Source organism: Myiozetetes cayanensis, unplaced genomic scaffold (genome assembly GCF_022539395.1).
Source record: "Myiozetetes cayanensis isolate MyiCay16 unplaced genomic scaffold, myiCay2020 scf2-11, whole genome shotgun sequence".
NCBI lineage: Eukaryota > Metazoa > Chordata > Aves > Passeriformes > Tyrannidae > Myiozetetes > Myiozetetes cayanensis.
Window position 1 is genome coordinate 90847397 of NW_026087411.1, and position 18150 is coordinate 90865546.

Consider the following 18150-nt stretch of genomic DNA (forward strand, 5'->3'; position numbering starts at 1 on the left):
GTATTTTCCCCCAGTTTTAAAAATTATTTCTATTTTCAACATAGTTCTTTATCTGCAAGCATTACATAGAAATTATTCCCAGAAAAAGACTCCTTTTGAAATCACTTTTTACAGAATTACATGAGACATCCTACTGTGCTGTAGTTCTAGTAGAATCAACAAGACAATTCAAACATTAGTGTGCTACCTAAACTGAGTAGGTGTAGCAAAGTCCAATTTTGAAATAGCAAATTTAATCAACTGGGAATTTACAAAACTTTATCTGAAAAAACACTTTTGAAACATTAGACAATGAATTAGGTCATCATATATGTTCCATCATTTTACCTTTTATTTTTCACAGGGACAATGGAACTTTAGGGTCTCATGAAAAAAACCCCAACAACAATCACCTTAAGGCAGTCTAAGACATTTTACTTCTTCTTCCATACAGGAAACAACCTATCACTTCAGTTTTATTCTTTCATTCCATATGCTTGCTGATCATGTCACTCACTCTTCAGATTTTCTTTCACTAAAATAGAGGCTTTGAAAAAAAAATTTGTGATTTTGACTGTATCAAGTAAAGGACGTAGCTGCTGGAGAACTGTTGCCCTTGACAATGTGGCTTTTCAGCCACAGAGGTATCTGCTGAAAATGTGGATGGTGCTGGAGCCATAGGGTGATCACATGCGTACATTCCAGATTCTGCTTAATTTTTTTTTAATTATAATGACTACAAGGCCAAGCACTTGTCATTCTAGTTTGCCCAGTCACCTATTCTTAAAAAAAGATATTTGTCAATCATCTTGATGCAAATGATCTCAAAACTAAGAAGTCCACTGATAAATGAGTGGTGGCATTTATTGGTTAAGGCAGACAGTCTGACCAGCTGCCAATGAACCTGGATACTCTGACTATTTCTAAGAATACAAAATCATTAAACACATGAAAAAATCTCAGACTGCCTATGGAAGTCAGATTGTCAGTTCTGGACACTTGTGTAGCTGTTTAGATCTACACACAGAGAATATTAATGACATTATTGCTTTATATCCCTTCTGAATCATTAAAAAAGATCACAAAAAGAGCATCAAACATGTGTTCCAGAAAGTGTATTGCCCAAGTCTAACAATCAGATAGTCTAAATGTGGTATTTATTAAGCATAAACATATTCAGGAGTGGGACAGTCTTTTAGACCTCAACATGTACTCTGAGATATCTACTTTGATATCAGGGATAGACTTCCACTGGCATATCACTATTAGGAAGATGTTATTGTTCTTTCTCATTTTCATAACATGGGTAATGTGCACACAAATATAGAAGAATAATACCTGTAAGTAGGGAATCACTTTGCACAGGGTCTGCCCAAAGAACCACGTTTCTGTGATGTCCACAACTAAAGTTGCTGGAAGACAAGTAATTGTGACCAGAATGTCAGCCAGAGAAAGATTCACTATGAAATAGTTGGTAACTGTCCGCATGTGATGGTTCTTCCACACTGCAATGCAAACTGAATTCGGAAAGACAAGTTAGGGAATGTTTAAAGAGGAAAACTTTTGGCTTTTTAGAATGAAGGAAATGTTTGTGTCTTTTGTTTAACAAAGTATTTGTTATTGTATTGTTAGAGTGTTTGAATATGTAGTTCAGTGCAAGAACCATATGTTTTGTTTTAGAGTGGAAACGAGGGTAAATGTAGAGAGATTCTTGGTACCCAATGAATAGCTTTCCACAGACAACAGCGTGGGAAATAATCCAATTCAAAAAGCAATTTATTTTTCTGCTAGTTTATTTTCACTAACTATTAATACAACTGTCTTCATATCTCTTTTCATCTGTTGGCTCTAATCTATGACAATACACATCTAGATTTTTAAAAGTTTATCTGTTTTCTTAGGATACCTTAATTCAAGTTGCTAGAACACGGGATCTTGTAAACTGTGCCAAAACAAAGACAATGTTATAAAATATAAATATAAAATGTTATAAAATATATAAAATTCTCTGTGATCTGGGGGAAGTAAATAAAAGTAACTTTTGCAGTATTAAATGTGGTATATTTTTGATGATGATCAAAAGCAGCATGTAGCAGACATTTTATAAGATGTGCTTTTAAAGCTTATTTAATATATTTTATGTCTCTCTTTTTCCAATTACAAGTGAGGCAAATCAGTCCTTTAACAATATTACACTGAATTCATAAGCTACTAAATGAAAAATGCCAAAATTCAGTCTGAGAAAGTAGCCTAAAAGTAAGTTTTTAAAATAATTTTGGAAGACAAACCCTGAGAGACTCTAGCAATCCAAAACCTTTGAATGTTTTAGATTCAGTCACCAAAAGCTCTTTAAAAACTACTGCACAAAATTTTCCAGAAACACCACAATACTTCTTGTAAGAAAACCGTACAACTCACTGTACATCAAAGGGTCTTCCCTGCCAACAACAATTCATCCATCATGCAAATCCAGAAGAAGATTCAAAGTCTCCCTAATCTGTTAGGATATAGCACTATACTTAATTTAGATACATGAAACAGATCACAGAATGTTTAAAAGTTGAGTTTAAAATGTCCTCAAGAGATTGCCCAAATCTAAAATGGAATCAGCTAGAGTTAAGCCATTGTCTTATTAAACTAGCTAAAACAGCTGGAAAAAAATGCACAGACTTCAAGGCACATAAGGTTTTGAGATCAGATATTTCTTTAGATCGTAAGAAGGATGATGTGCCTGAAAGCTTCTGTCTATCTTCCAGCTGTATCAGTTGATCTAATAAAATATATTAGTTCATTCCAAAAAATCTTTTCTTTGAATCTTTAGACCAACAGAACTACAGCAAGACTACAACTGAGCCATTGCTGGCAAGTTTACATTTTACATCTGTTATATTTGAAGATATCACACATCTCTTAAATGTATGGCACTGTTTAATTATATTCCTTATTAAGAAAAAACCCCCTCATATCTAATCTACTTTAATTTTGCTGCTATTTATATTGCTTTTTTTTTTCCTGCATACAGGCAGAAAGAAGAGTTTTTCCCAGCAGCAAAGCTTCATGCATGTAAAGACTGTTGTTACACCTTTCCTCAGAACTTCAGAACTCTTTCGCTTTTACTCCCAGTCACTTCTTGAACATCTGCAAACATCCTTGTTGCTGCTCTCTGGACACTCTTCTGACTGAATCAACTCTTTCTGGTGAGAGTACAGTAACCAAAATTGGCAGAATACTCATTTGATATCTTACCAGAGCTTTGGCAGGAGCTGAGACGACACTACTTCTTCATGAGGGCTATGCTTAGACATTTAAAGGTAATTTAGGACAAAAAGAAAGGGAGAGGCTAGGTGGCCTTCAGTTTCTCCAAAACAAGGTGATTTTGTCATATACCCTTTTAGGATAGAGGTTTTCAAGATTCATCTAAAATCTCTTTTGTGACTCAACATGTGTTCTTCTTATCTTTTAGTGTGTTGCAGAGATAGTTCCAGATTTTATAGCTTGTATAATTTAATTTTTGCTATATATGTATCACACTCTTATAAATGCAAGTGAAAACCCTTCTACAAAGTTCGTCACTGTTCTTGTACTGGTTTTGGAGAAATTTTCCCTTCTATTTTTTTCTTCCTGAAAGGCAAAGCTTATAAAAGTTTAATCAGAATCAGAAACATTATATTATATGTATTTTCTTCCCATTTGCATTATTTACGTTACCCAGCAAAGTACTTATTTCTATAGCACTGTATGATAATTACAACATAAGTATTCAGAGCTTTACCATTGTCTGTCACCCAGTTGCTACAGCTATAACTTACAGTCTAACAGTGCAGAGGCAACGTCTAACAGGGAAGTAATATAATACATTGCTGCCCCTCTGGAATGTTGTTTGCAGTAGGAAATACAATGCTGGGGAAAAAAATCACAAACACTATTTCACTTTCAATAATTTTAACATTAAACTCCAAAAATTTGAAGATTTAGACTTTTACTTATGGTTAGTTCTTTGAGTGCAATTCATACTGAAAGTATGATCCTGTCTTGTACTTAGGCAAAAGCTGATATTAAATGGTAATGTTTTTCTGTACTTCTTAATTCTTTTATCAGTAGGCAAAATTTTAATAAAATATTGTTTAAAAGTCAGTTTGGCTGCTTTTTTCTCATGCTGTGGTTTCAACAGTCCTACATTCTACCAAATTCAGACGAGTGCATTGTTTTCAGCCACTGATGTCAGTCCTTAGAGGTGCAAGGCTTAAGCAGATATGTATGTTCTCTGACCAGGCCTATTCTCACTCCTGTGCTGGCCCATCGGGGGAAAGCACCTGAACATAAACATTATTTCTGGTAAAACAAATCCATTAAGTTGACAAACGTGAAGTCAATCTCAGTGGCAGCCAACTATATCAGAAATCAATTCACAGCATTTTGCATGCTGGGTTCAAAGCTTTCTATCAGTATGAGCAACTGAAACTGCACTATACCCCGGAGAGATAAGAAATATTATCATTTTCATCTTTAGCACAAAGAAAGTGAAGTGCAAACCAGAATTTGTTAAAGGTCATACAGTAAATCAGACACTGATGAGAATAAGAAACTTGGACTCCTAATTCCCAGCTCTTTACTAAACCTTCCAGATCACACTGGCTTAACGCGGATGGAATTTAGATGAACTTCAGTAATTACTATTCCTCAGAGCAATAGAAAAGCCTATGCCCCTTTCTACTCAGGGTATAGCAGTATGCAGGAAAGTCAATGTACAAAAAGTAGCCCTGAATTCCTTTGAATTTTAATCCACAGGGCCAAGAGACAATCAAAGGTGGAAAAACTCAGTAGTTTACAAGCATAGAAATGCAAGATAATCTGTTACTTCATATTTCTCTGTTTATACTTGTGTGTTTCCCCTTTTGACCTCTTCTCTTCTTTGCAGCACAAAACAATTTTCCATTCTTTTTATGGCACGTAGCACAAGAGCATCTTAATTAGCGTGTTTACATGCTACCATATTAATTAAATATCCCAGAAACTCATTCCATGAATGTATTAAAAAATGAGATTATTAAAAAAAAGCCCCTGAAGAGGAAGTATTTTCAAACCAAGTCAGCTTTCTCCCCCCTCGTTGCCCTCTGCTGGTTGCAGTATTGTTTTCAACCTGTGCAAGGATGGGTAATATTTTATTTCAGTGCAAAGCTAAAAAGCTACGAGGATTTGCTGTGATTTATTTGAATAGGAAAGAATGATATAAAGATATAAACAGGTCCTAAATGACATAAAGTTGCTTCAATATATTCCCTCCAGACCCCATATCTTTCTGACTTTATTACAGTACAAGGTTATTCAGTAGTCTTGGACAATAGCTTTACTGATATATCAGTGCTCTGGCAGCTCATAGAGAAAGATTCTCTAGCCTGTGTTCAAAAATTGTTATTTTATAGGCATAAAAAAGACTTTGACTATGCCACTGAATATAGGATAGCTTGTTAAATATCAGAACAAAAAAATTTTATATACTCTCCTCTCGCACTTCTTGAGTTATGCATTGTCATCTCAGGCAGTTCTGTGGAGAAGTGGAGGCACTCAACTCACGTATAAACCCTCAAGAAACCTGCTAGAGAAAGGAAGCCCTGTGGAGTGGAAATGCCATCTGCCTACCCAGAAGGAAATAGCAAAGAGCTGTAGCTTTCCAATCAGCCTGGAGAAGAGAAGCAAGGATGAGAAAGGTAGCAAAGAGGAGTATATTTTAGGAGTATATTTTACCAAAAAGTACTTCAAAATCATAAAATAGGAGATGAGGCCAGCACCAACCTTCCTAAAAAACCTGGGAGGCATTACAGCATTAACAGGATGCCCGTATAGCTGAGGCACAGTGTAGTGGCCCAAACTGAGCTCTTCAGACCTCCATTAAAAAAAAAAAATCTATGAAATAGTACAAATAATTGAATAAAACCGCAATTTAACATTATACGCAAAGCTTTTATGCAGCCTTTGATGTCCCAGCTATAAATGGGACTGCGAAAGAAAATGAAGAAAGTGGTGTTAACACAGGCGTTGAAGAAAAGAGGATTAGAATTTAAAAAAAAAAAAAAAAAGGCAGGAGAGAAATTTTAGAAGTAATGTAGAAAAATACTTCTGTTGTGCATGCTTCTCCTGACTGCTAGTGCTCTAATGGAACCTAATTACCTGCCAAGTGTACTTTATTTATTTTCTGCATTTTTGTTTTTATTATACAAAACCACTCAGAGTTATTCCTGCATGTGCAAACACACAGGCCAGCTTTCTCAAGTTTTTCTAATGGCTATTTGACTCTCCCTTTGCCCTCTCACCTCTGGCACTTTCCTTTACTTTCCCCAGAGCTTTAAGCAAAGCCCTTGCTGTTCCGTCCTCTGCCACACGGTGTCAGTGAAGGCTCGGAAACCAGATGGAGTCTCCAGGCTGACGATGTTTGGAAAAACTTGAGGACACATTCCCCAAGCGAGGACAGTTCTGCCAAAACGAAGCTTGTTTCGGGACCCATCCTGCAAACGTAGACGATCTCCCGCCCCCCCCAAAAAGCCTCGCAGGAAAGTCCCAGCAAGGACGAAACATAAAAAGGTAAAATCAAAGTTAAAATTGCAGACAAATACTATTAGAAATACATCAAGAAAGCCTCTCCTCATCATATTCCCGAAGGAAAAAAACCCTCTGTAATACGACAATATGGTGAGATTCGTATTTTTCACATATAAATTTAGTCTAGTCCCTGTTGGTTTAGTGTCCTGAGGCATTTTAATTAGAGGCTGTAATGCTGTTTAATCAATTAGCACAGCTCATTGTGTATCAAGCTGAATATGAAAACAATACAAAGGCTCCATCTGGTATAAAGTGCAGCTGCTTGCCTCCTGGAAGATTTACGCTGTCTTGAGCATATTAAACACTGTGCTGCAGTTCTTCTGCTGGTGGACTGCTGGGTCAGCTGTCAATTTATTTTCTACATTTCAACTCTAAATCGTTTTCCTTACCTCTAGAAGTCTTGACAACTTCTTATTTATTGGGTCATCTTTCAGTGTGACTTTCTGGGCAAAATAGAAATGTAATTTCCATAACCACCAACAACTGGCATTTCCATATATAAAGGAATGACACCACTTCTTATTTTACTTTTGATAAATAATTAGTCCCAGATGGATGTAAACAAAGAATAATAATTTTTCATACTAAAGCTCAATGATTTTATTTTGCTTTATAATCCAGAATCACAACTGTTTGACTAAGGTATCATAACATGGTCATCCAGCAGCCAATTGGAACTGATGTTGTGATTGTAAGCACTGGTCTTTAACATCTTCAAATGCATGAGGCAGAAAGCTTCTAAAAAACGTTATTTCTTCACAGTATTTTTGAATCAAACAGTGACAAAAAGTGTGATAAATAGATGAGTTACACATTATTTATTCACTACCTCCTATCCCCCCAAGAAATTGTTCTCCCCTGACAATGAATTGGTTATCCATATGGAATTCTCCCTTTTGTTCGTTTTTAGTGATATTACCACCTGCAAATCAAGATCTGCGTGGTGGGGTGTTGAACAACACAATCATCTTTAAAGGAAGGCTGTTGATAGTCTACCAACTGGAATTCTAGAGAGCCAGAGCCCCTGTGGAAACACTGAATGAATGCATACTGCTGGAAGAAGAAATGCTGCCATTAAAACTATGTTCATTATGACCAATTCCTGAATAAGGATTCTCCTGCTTTGACTTAAGAATCTAGAAATTAGGTGGCTAAGACTAAGTTTATTTTATTTGTGTAAGGAAGGCTTCCCACAAGTCTTTCAATAACTTCCATTAATGATCTTGGTTAAGGGGAGAGAAGCACATTAACTCTATTCCAGTGGGTATTTAATTAGCAGTTTTTGAAACCAGTAATGAGAACAAAAGGTCTAACACAAAGCAATCTCTTCTGTGAATAGGGAGAGGATATTTACTACTTCCTAGACTGTCCATCTCTTATCCACTATTAAGGTCTAAACTCACCCATTATTTCATTTTTACATAACTAATCTGATCTGAGAAAAGGAGACCAACATGAAACCTGGTTTATGTTGACAAGTAATAGAAAGAATGACACAAAGAAAATACACTTTTTAGTACAATATTTATTACAAAGGAAATATTTTTTAAAAACCCTACATCTGGTAACAATGCCAAGCAGATGAGAACTGTCCTTGAATATGTGATGCAATAGCTGAAAAGACAGACAATATTCTGGGCAAAGGAATTACACAGCCTACCAGTGAGGTGATAGCTCCTTATCAGTAGGAAACACTAGATGTGTCAACAAATTCTTAGAAACATGTCAGAAGGAGTAGGTGGCTGGGTCATGCTCCCTACGTATCACACATGAACAAGTATGTATGCGTATGTTCCATCACACAGGTAAAATACCAAAACTGTAAAAGGTGTAGTTGAATAACATAGAACATATGAAATCCCAAAGTATTTTGTTGAATATCAGCTTCACTGAAATGTACTGATGGGGAACTGTCTCCCACAAAGGACAATGAGGTCCTACATAAAGAAAACAGATATACAGCAACTAGTTTGCTTGCAGGAATATATTTTCTGAGATGTTTTCTAGCTACCAAGTGTTCTATTGTTCTGAAGCTTTTAAGAGGACTTGAGGGTTGTGGAGGACTCATGTTCTCCAGCCTAATTCTACATTTTAGGCACTGCCTTATTATTATGGTGTTAGAGAAGAAAACAAGAGCTGAATTCTGTGCTGGAAGCTTATTTCAACAGATTACAATTGGGAGTAATAGCACAACCATCTAATTAACACAGGATTCATTTTATAACTCAGATACATTACATAATATTAGGCAATTAACAATCTAATGGAAATGGGAGTTATTACCTAGAAGATCAGCTATGCTATAAAAAGGGACTGCCCAAAATGCCAGATTTGGTCAGCTCTGGTGGAAGAAAAAGGTTACCATCACAGAGTTTTCCTAATCTAACTGTATTGATTAGCAGAGGCAGATTGATTTCACAATGTCCCACCACACACACAAACACACACACACAAATCATTACCGGTATTAATTAGCAAACCTGGTCATCTCTGCAGAGCTGGCTACACTGATTGACCAGATGTTTCGTAATAATAATTGATACAACTATTTTTCTATCCATAATAACAATAAAAAGCCTACAAAATCCTTCCTGTTACCGATGGAAGAGCCATAATATAGCTGTCATACTGTACATGATGCTATGATAAAAAGATTTCACATTTCACTGATTCAATTTAAATGTGTGTGAATCCTTTAAAATCAAGGTGTGCTTCACAGCTGAAATGTCATGCAATTTTGAAACAGCATGCTTAAAAAAGCATCTGTCAGTCACTGTAAAATGGAGTTGCACTAGGACAAACCTTTCCATGTCCATGTCTGTTTCTAATGTAGATGTAAGAGTGACTTATCTTTAGGATATACAAAGAAAATACATTTCACTATGCTAGTGGCATGCTCCAGCAAATATCTTGCATATTATACAACTTCTGAGTCTCTATCACGAATCCTTCATTGTCAATATTATATTCCACAAATTGGGCTAAAATCCTTGCAGTCTTACTGTGCTGAGGACCAATAGACAGAGCACAGTTCTGTCAGGGCCGAGGGCACCCCCAGGCCCTGCAACCCCAGGGGTTAGGTGTCCATGTTGTAGGCCAGCTCTGGTACAGGGCAGCGTGAGCTGGGGTCTGGCTGCTGGGAACACCGCCTTTGGAATACTCCTTGGTGGGTCACTTCTTTGCCTTGGAGCTGCATTTAAGCTCAGGCTCTCACACTTAGCTCAGGCAAAGACCATGTTGCAAGAACACTTGTGCCTTGCTGAATTTGATTTGTGATCCTCATCCACTGACTTGACTTTCTGGCTTAACCTCAGACATGCTTCGTCACTATGGATTTGTCTGGTGGTTGCTGGGAGGTGACTGAAACCTGGTAAACATCACCAGACCTACCAAGCTCTCAGGTACAGTGGGACTGTATTGATGAGTACAGTGCCCTGTCAGTCTTGCTGCTGCCCTCAGCTCCTAGTTCTCCTTACCCTGGGGAACAGTCCATTGTAGTTCTTCTCCGACAAATTCCACTTGTGAGACAGACAGTAAGTCAGCTGCTAATGTCCAAAAAACCCAAAGAAGGTTTCGCTTGGCATGCAACACAGAAAATAAACAATGATTTAAACCCAAAGAAATACTCTAAACACTTCACTATTTTTCCATTTTTGAAAGATGGTGAATAATCCCTGTATTATGCAAACAGTGATGTATTTCAGCTGATGCTTGAACTCTTACACAAAATGAGCTCATAAGTTTCTATCTCTTAGCTAGACAAAACGTATACATATTATATCATTTCCCATGTGTTATCTTTTTAGAAATGCTAAAGCCATTCTAGTTATTATTCATCCAACAGATAAAGGTGATTCTCATGATGCTACTAGAAACATCAAGTCCTCTCAATGACAGATTCTCCAAGTAAGCTGGACAAAATGAAACACAATAATTTAAAATGTGATTAAATAAACTATGCCTCATTTACAACAATGAAATAGGATTCATGTAGATTATTTAAGAGAATACATGACTCATCCAATTCTACCAACACATGTATGTATACCTAGACTTCAGTATTCACCAGATAGCTTAAAAATGATAACAGAGCAGCATTTGAGACAGTTGCCTATTGATAGGCATTGAGTAGGACTCTGATGTTAGAGCTGTACACAAACCTTTTCTTCTCCAGCCCTAAAGAAATCAAACTACCTAAAAATAAAATGGATGCTGTTGCACTCTATGAGTCGGACTATGAACTCTTTGAAGAAAGGACCATAGTTTGGTTCCATATGAATCTCAGCACAACTAGCAGTTACTATGAGACAGATAATGAATGATACAGCTATCCATAAAACAGTAATTCTCTGCCAATTAAATGTGATTTTATTCTGAGTTGGAAAGAAAAACAAGTATGACCAAATTATGTGAGTACAGAAAGTACAGAAAGATTTCTCACTGATGTCCTGCACGGTGTCATAGCCTTGGAAGCCAGCAGTGCTGAGAACTTTCAAGCTGGGCACTGGCAGGCTGTATGTGCTAAAGATTTCAGCTCCTGTCAGCTCTGGGGAGGGCTGCCAAGAGGCCCAGCAGCCCAGCTGGCAGGATGTCACAAAATTGCTTTTTCTGCCTTCAGTCTATGATCAAATTGAGTGATCTCTGATGTACATTTTTATTTTGATGAATGCATGTTCTCTAAGAGAAACCATTTCACTTGAAAAATTCTGACCGATGTAAGTTAATAACTTCATCAAGGACCATTCCCATTCTTCTTTTACATGTAAAAATTGAGTTAAATATATGTAGTTGTACATCAGTTATTAATTCCTTATGGTCTTACTCCAGTTATTAACTGCTGCAGTTAGTCAGTGGGGAATAATATCAGTAACCAGAGGCCTCCGTACACCATAAAAATACCTTTCCTTCTTTAATTATCTATTTTTCTATTTTCAAGCAATGTTTTCAATTCAATGTTTTCAAATAAAGAAGAAACAGGACTTTATAGTCAACATACAGTCTCCATTAAGAAGTCCTATGTTTTCCCCAGCTGTGCAAAGACGTTTCAGGAGTTTATTTGCTCTACAGTTGTAAAGAAATTTTCTGGTCCTATTTACAGAAGAGAAAGTCCTTACCCCTCAACACCTATTCTGCTTCTAAAGATAAACATTGACTGAGTGAAGAAGAAAATAGGGCAATCATACTGATGTTATAATCTAGACTTCATACTCTCTGAATGTTCATGTAAGTACATCTTACAACCATTTTAAAATCTGTTTCTTCTCAGTGGCTTATGCTGGAATCCCAGGTGAGCAGCCACCATGGGCACACAAGAGAATCACTGATGTGAAACACTTGAATGCAATACTGAAACTTGCATTCAAGTGCAGAGACTTGCTAATGGTTTTTACTTTAGCTGGTTTGTGCAACAGCTCAGACAATGTGTGTCAACTCTCCTAATTAAATTGAAAGCTAAATAGCAATGCAGACCTTGTTATATGCCACTATAAGTAGAATTCCTACTGTGCATCTCACTCAAGAGCCCAGTAGATGTCAATCATAGTTCAACCTTATGATTCTGCCCTTGGTTGTTAATTAACAGTCAGAATGCTTCAGTTCAGTTTATTAGTAATATCTGAGGGCTTTGCTGTGCCTTCCACTTGCAAAGATGCTATTTCTTGGACACTCTTAATCCCATGTGAGTGCACAAACCAAAATAAGAGGCAGAAATATCATTTTCAGTACCACAAAGGGAAGGGGAGGGTCTTTCCTGATTGCTTAAGTGCTATTTGAATAGGACATGAACAAAATAGAATCGTAGCATTGATTTCGCATGCCAAATGAGTCCTGCAACACTGGTCAAATATAAGCAAAGGAACATAATGCATCATTAAGAATGATGCTATAAAGGACTATTAGCCACTGAAACTCTTTGGAAACATTTTTGCTCTTCTTCAAGAAGGTCCATGACTAAATCCCAGATTAATTTTGAACATGCAAGAGAAATCAGCTTCTCAGAGACACCAACATATGTGCTGTTCTACATCAGATTTCACTAGTAGTAAAAGAGTTTCACAAAAATCTCTTTGGAAAGAGCATTAGACCAGATCTATTTCTCTCCTCAGAATCACCTGAGCCTGCAATCAGTACAGTGTGAGCTTTCTTGAATAAAGATGAGATTGTTCAGCTAACAAGCACCTGCACCTGCAGGTATCACAAACAACCTGCCCATAAAAAAACCCCCAGCAATTCTATGTGGGTAAGGCCTATGCCATGCATAAAGACAGTTTAAAGAACAAATATCTTGAGAAGAGTCATAAAATCATTTAGGTTGGAAAAGACCTTTAAGATCATTGAGTCCAACTGTAAAACTGAATTATCTATTGTATGATTTACTGTGATTTAAAGGAGTGGATAGGAAGGCATCCAGGTACTGCTCTGTTTATTTTAAAAACACTATCAGATTTGCTATCATGTACCACAACTTGCAAAGAGAGATTTCAGAGAACAAAAAGTGGACATTCCAGTAAAAGGAATGGTGGGTGGACTGCCAGGTGCAAGTTTCTGTCCCAAGCAAAAAAGGTAACATACACAAATGCTAGGGAAGAACAGCTGCATATCAACACCCGATATCATCTCTTTGCCACTGCACAGAGAGTAAAGCTTTTCTCCTCGTGGCTTCAGGGGGAAAAGTGTAAAGAGGGTGAAACCTCCTACAGCTGAAGATTTGACCTTGAATCATTACAGGCAAGAAGACAGCTTGTTTACAGAACGGATGGCAGCAAACCGGTAAGCACAGGTAGTTCTAAAACAGTCTTTGCTCAAAATGAAAAGGGCAGTTTTCTTCTTAGTTTAAAATACAGCATATTTGCCAGGACTCTTATCTTTACAGTGCCTGTCAAGCTGGCTGCCAAGCAATGGACCGAGCAAACGTGGATGTTTACAGGCACTTGGCGCACTGCTCCAGGAAAAAAAAAAAGAAAAAGAAAAAAAAGAAAAGAAAAAAAAAAGGCAGCATCAGTCCATTGTAAGAAAAAAAGCCTTTCAAAATGTTTCCTTTGGCTGCTGTCTTATTTGCATCCCGCCTCGGGAAGCTCGCAGTGACAGCCCTGACACACAGAAATCGTTCTGAAAAACATGAATGAAAGACCCGTATGGTGAGGCGGGGCGGGGCTCCGCGTCCTCCGTTCATGGCAGTATCACGGATGGACACAGGGAATGCCAATGGCCGTGAAGGCAGCCCAGCGGGTGCTGCCGGCGGAATCTGCTCCCGGCAGCCTCACCGCGTCCATTCATGAACGCGGAGCTGGTGACGAGCATCGCCTGCCCCGCTCCCCTCCCAGGCGGCGGGGGGAGAAGACACGCTCCCCTGTGCCAGCACAAGCGCCCTTTTCGACAGCTCAGAGAACGACTCCGGCGCAGGGGACAGGGGCAGCGGGCTCAGGAGAGCGGAGGAGCGGAGAGGAGAGGCGGGCAGGCTGCCGACGGCCAGACCCCTCTTGCTGCTCCCACACACCGCCCTCGCCTGCTCCCGTAAACCTCCCGCTGTCCGCCGCCCCAGTCCACCCGTGCCCCTCCCTGCCTCGCCCCCGGCTTTCCGACACTCTACAGCAGCACCCTCGTTCCCTGCGAGGCGGCCACCGAACACCCCCCGCGCCCACGCCGCCTTCTTCAAGGATGAATGGAAGCGGGAGGAGGTTGGCTCCGAGGGATGCACCGCCCCGCCTCGCTCCCTCAATGAGCGCCCGGGAGGGGCCGCCTCGCCCTGCCTGCCCTGTTTCCCCTCTGGAGCAGAGGCACGGGATGCGCGTCCTCCGCCCGCCGGCAGCCGAGGGGGAACCGCCGGTTCCCCTCACGGGGCGAGTGCCGTCCCGGCCCCGCATCCCGCGCCCCGCACCGCGCCCGTCTCTGTTTTGTGCCATGCCATGCGAGGGAGCAGCATCCTCCCGGGCGGGCTGAGAGGCGGAGCCGCCGGTCGGGGCGGTGGGGTTCAGCACCTCGGCCCGGCGGACAGGGGCGGGAGCCGCCGGCACTGCCCCGCCGGGCCGCCCCGGTGCGCTCCGCCGGCCCCGCTCCCCCTGCCCGGCCCCGAGCGGCAGCCAGCGCAGGGGGGAGCGCGTTTTAGCACCCCTTCCGCGCCGCCTGAACTTTCCCCCGCATTTCCAGCGGGGAATGCGAAACCCACCCCTGTTTCCAGCCACCGTGCAAAACCCATCTCGGGAAGGGGAAAAGGGAAGTTTGGGGGAGCTCGACTCACCCAGGACGTTCCCGACGAGAGCCACTATGAAGACGACGATGTAGCCGGCGATCAGCGCCCATTCATATTCCTTGGGATGCAAATACTCCTTCCAGAGGTATCGCAGGAACTCCTCATCATCGTAGTCGGAGGAAGGAGTTAAAAGAGCCTCCCGCGTTTCGTTTAGTTCCGACCCGCTCGTCCAATTTCTGCACGGAGGGGAACCATCCTCGGGTTGTATTCCGGACATCCCTGGTGGTTATTCCAGGGGCTAGGGAGAAAAAAACAACAAACGCAAACCTAGATCCTCTCAGAGCATCCGAGCTTTCTCCCGCCCGTCCATCGAGGCTTGTGGTTGCCAGTGCGAAAAGCGGGGTGTGGGGAGAAAAATGACGCGGGAACTTACGGGAACCAATGCGGGAACAGACTGGGGATCCGCGTCGGTCCGCAGCCCTCCCTGACCAGCCTTTTCCCCCACTGGGCAGAGTGCAGCCTCCGCGGAGGAGGTTGCACGCCCGCCCGGTCAGGTAAAAGGCTGGTCAGGGTAGGTTGCATGCCTCAAGTGCCTCACCTGACTCGGCTGGAAAAGCCACGTCCGTTTCAGACGCCGCCGATTTTTGTTCTCCAAACCATGCACATGCACTCCCACACACCCGAATCTCTGCACGCCCTCGCCCCAACCCATCCCCACTCTCACATCTCTACCCCCAACCCTACTGCCAGGTTGTCCATCCTCTGCTGACTCCTGCTCCTCGGTCTCTCATCCTCTCTTGCACAAAGCCCTTCTCTTTAGACCTTTCTACATTAGATTCCAGATATATTCGAGGTATTTGTAAATTAAAGGCTGTGGAAGGCAGTTGTGAAAGGAAACAAAGGATTAAAGGAGCCTTTAAAAAAAAGTGGTTAATGAGGCTGTCTCTGTGCCACTTTGAAAGCTGGGCTTGGTATGGGGCTAAACCAGGAATTAACCCTGGTGAGAAAATCCCTAAGGTTGCTGAACAAACAAGTGTGGGGCTTCATCAGATCTGAAGATTGTGAGAGCTCACTTTAAGTTTGATTTTAGCATGCAGGCTCAGTGCACTGAAGTTGTTTCTAATGTCCAGCTTGGGATCTCTGAAGTGGTCTGAGCCGGCAGAAAGCAGTTCAAAAGAATCCAGAAGTGCTAGTTAAACAGAGTGATAGGATTCCTGGATTCTGGTCATTGCTTATTGAATTATTTTCATACTCTGCCCAGTGTACAGTTCCTGGAAGAGAAGGGATAAGTTTGGACTTGTCCCTCCGTGACTGATAAAATCCCATCTTATTCAGGTAGTCTGTTCACTTGCTATCTGAATAATTTAATTAATCTGATGTAAGCACCGTTTCTATTGTGGAATGGTACACTTCGCTCAGTTAAGCATTTCAGTGCAGGGTCTACACCTCCATAGGAATGGAGGGACTATTATGATGGAATTCTGCTTCCAACACATTAGCATAATAGAGAGTTGGGTATCCATTACCACTGTGCTTAGAGTGCTTAGCTCTAGACAGTACTTTAGGCTCCTCAATTGTTCTTTATCAGTGTGCAGCCTTGTCTATTGCCTTCAAAGTTCAGTGCAGCATACCTACACCTGGAATACCTGCTGCTTTTTCTTTTCACTGTAAAACAAAGAAAAAATTTCTTTCCTATTCCACGGGGAATTTGAGTAAACCTTTTAGTCTAAGTATGTTTAAGAGTGAGATATACTTGGATGTACAAGTAGGATCAGCATCTGTCTTACATAAATTAGAAAGATGGAGTTTGAAAACATCATAAACAAAGATTAAAGAAACAAAGAACTGCAACTAGTGAAAACATTTAAGGTTATATTAGTTGAGGTATGGATTTTGAGAAGTGATTTGAACTCTCCTGGCAATGTGGGAATGCAGGTCTACCTGGTACACAAAAAGAGACCTATTTGAAGAGCTTGCCATGATCTTTGCTAGTGGTGAAGAGACTTAGAGAATGACCATTTGATAATCAGTAACAGACACTCCACCCATGCTCCAGCTTGTTTCATATGCTAAAATGTTTGTGATTCCAGTATTTGCTTCCAAGTTGCCATAAAGTCTGAAACAGGGGATGTCTTTTTTGACACAGAGTACTTTTTTCTTCCTCCTGCACCAATAGTAACCCCACCTGGAGTACTGCATCCAGCTCTGGGGTCCCCAGCACAGGAAGGACACTGAATTGCTGGAGCAAGTCCAGAGAAATGCCAGCAAGATGATTAGAGGGATGGAATACCTCTCCTATGAGGAAAGGCTGAGAGAATTGGGATTGTTAAGCCTGGAAAAGAGATGGCTTAGGGGTGACCTTATTGTGGCCTTATAGTACCTGAAGGGAGCCTACAGAAAGGATGGAGACAGACTCCTTACAAGAGTATGTAGTGATAGGATGGGGGGAGGGGAAGGATGGATTTAAATGGAAAGAGAGTAGGTTTAGATTAGATATTAGGAAGAAAGTCTTTACTGTCAGAGTGATGACACACTGGAACAGGTTGCCCAGAGAACTGTGGATGCTCCATCCCTGGAAGTCTTCAAGGCCAGGCTGGATGGGGCTTTGAGCAACCTGGTTTGATGGAAGGTTCCATGCCTATAGCAGGGGCATAGGAACTAGATGTTCTTTAAGGTCCCTTCCAACCATTCTATAATTCTACAAATATTAGGGGAATTGAATTTAAAGGGTATAAATGTTCAGAAACAACATGAATTTATGAAAGTTATGTCTTAAGGTTCTTTTTTTTTCAATAAGATCACAAATTTGATTGATAAAGACATAAACAATTGATTATGCAGATTAACAAGATGCATAAATTTGGTATTCCTAGCATACTGTAAGACATTCACTTTGATTCATACAGCACATTCTGATTAGGGAGCAGGCTACTAAAAAATCAATCTAGCACACATCATAGAGATTAAAAATGGGCTAGCTAATGAATCTCAGAATGAAATGGTAGACAACGAATCATCCCTGAGCCTGTGCATTCCTACTGTCAAGTTCTTGGTTCTGTTACACTCATTCAATGACCTTGAAGAAGTTGGCAGGTGATCCAAAGATCAGGTGTAATCAGCTAAACACACATGCTCATCATGAATCTGTAGCCAGAAAGATTCATGTGATCCTTGATTGTATAAATAAGTATACCTGTGCAAACAGATTAAGTTTTAAAGTATGAGTAAACCTTGACTTAGTGAAAACATTTGCCATGTACAAAACTCTGCTACTGAGGAAATGCTTTCAAATCGAGCCATTTTAGCTGTACCTTTTAAAATCAAGATCAAATGCCTGTCTAAAAGATGAGTGCTAGCTGAAATGAGAATTAATTCAGAAAATTCAC

The 18150-nt window shown here is 40.4% G+C and overlaps 1 protein-coding gene across 1 annotated transcript in view; it reads right to left on the reverse strand.

Annotated features, from left to right (window-relative positions):
• HCRTR2 (hypocretin receptor 2) overlaps window positions 1-15163 on the reverse strand; it is a 32989-nt gene extending 17826 nt beyond the window's left edge. Inside the window, exons 1-2 of the mRNA XM_050316130.1 lie at window positions 14813-15163; window positions 1318-1496 (exon numbers count right to left, since the gene is read on the reverse strand). Coding sequence (XP_050172087.1) covers window positions 1318-1496; window positions 14813-15041 — 408 coding nt within the window. The 5' untranslated portion in view covers window positions 15042-15163. The remainder of the gene's footprint in view (window positions 1-1317; window positions 1497-14812) is intronic.
• Between the last annotated feature and the right edge of the window lie 2987 nt (window positions 15164-18150).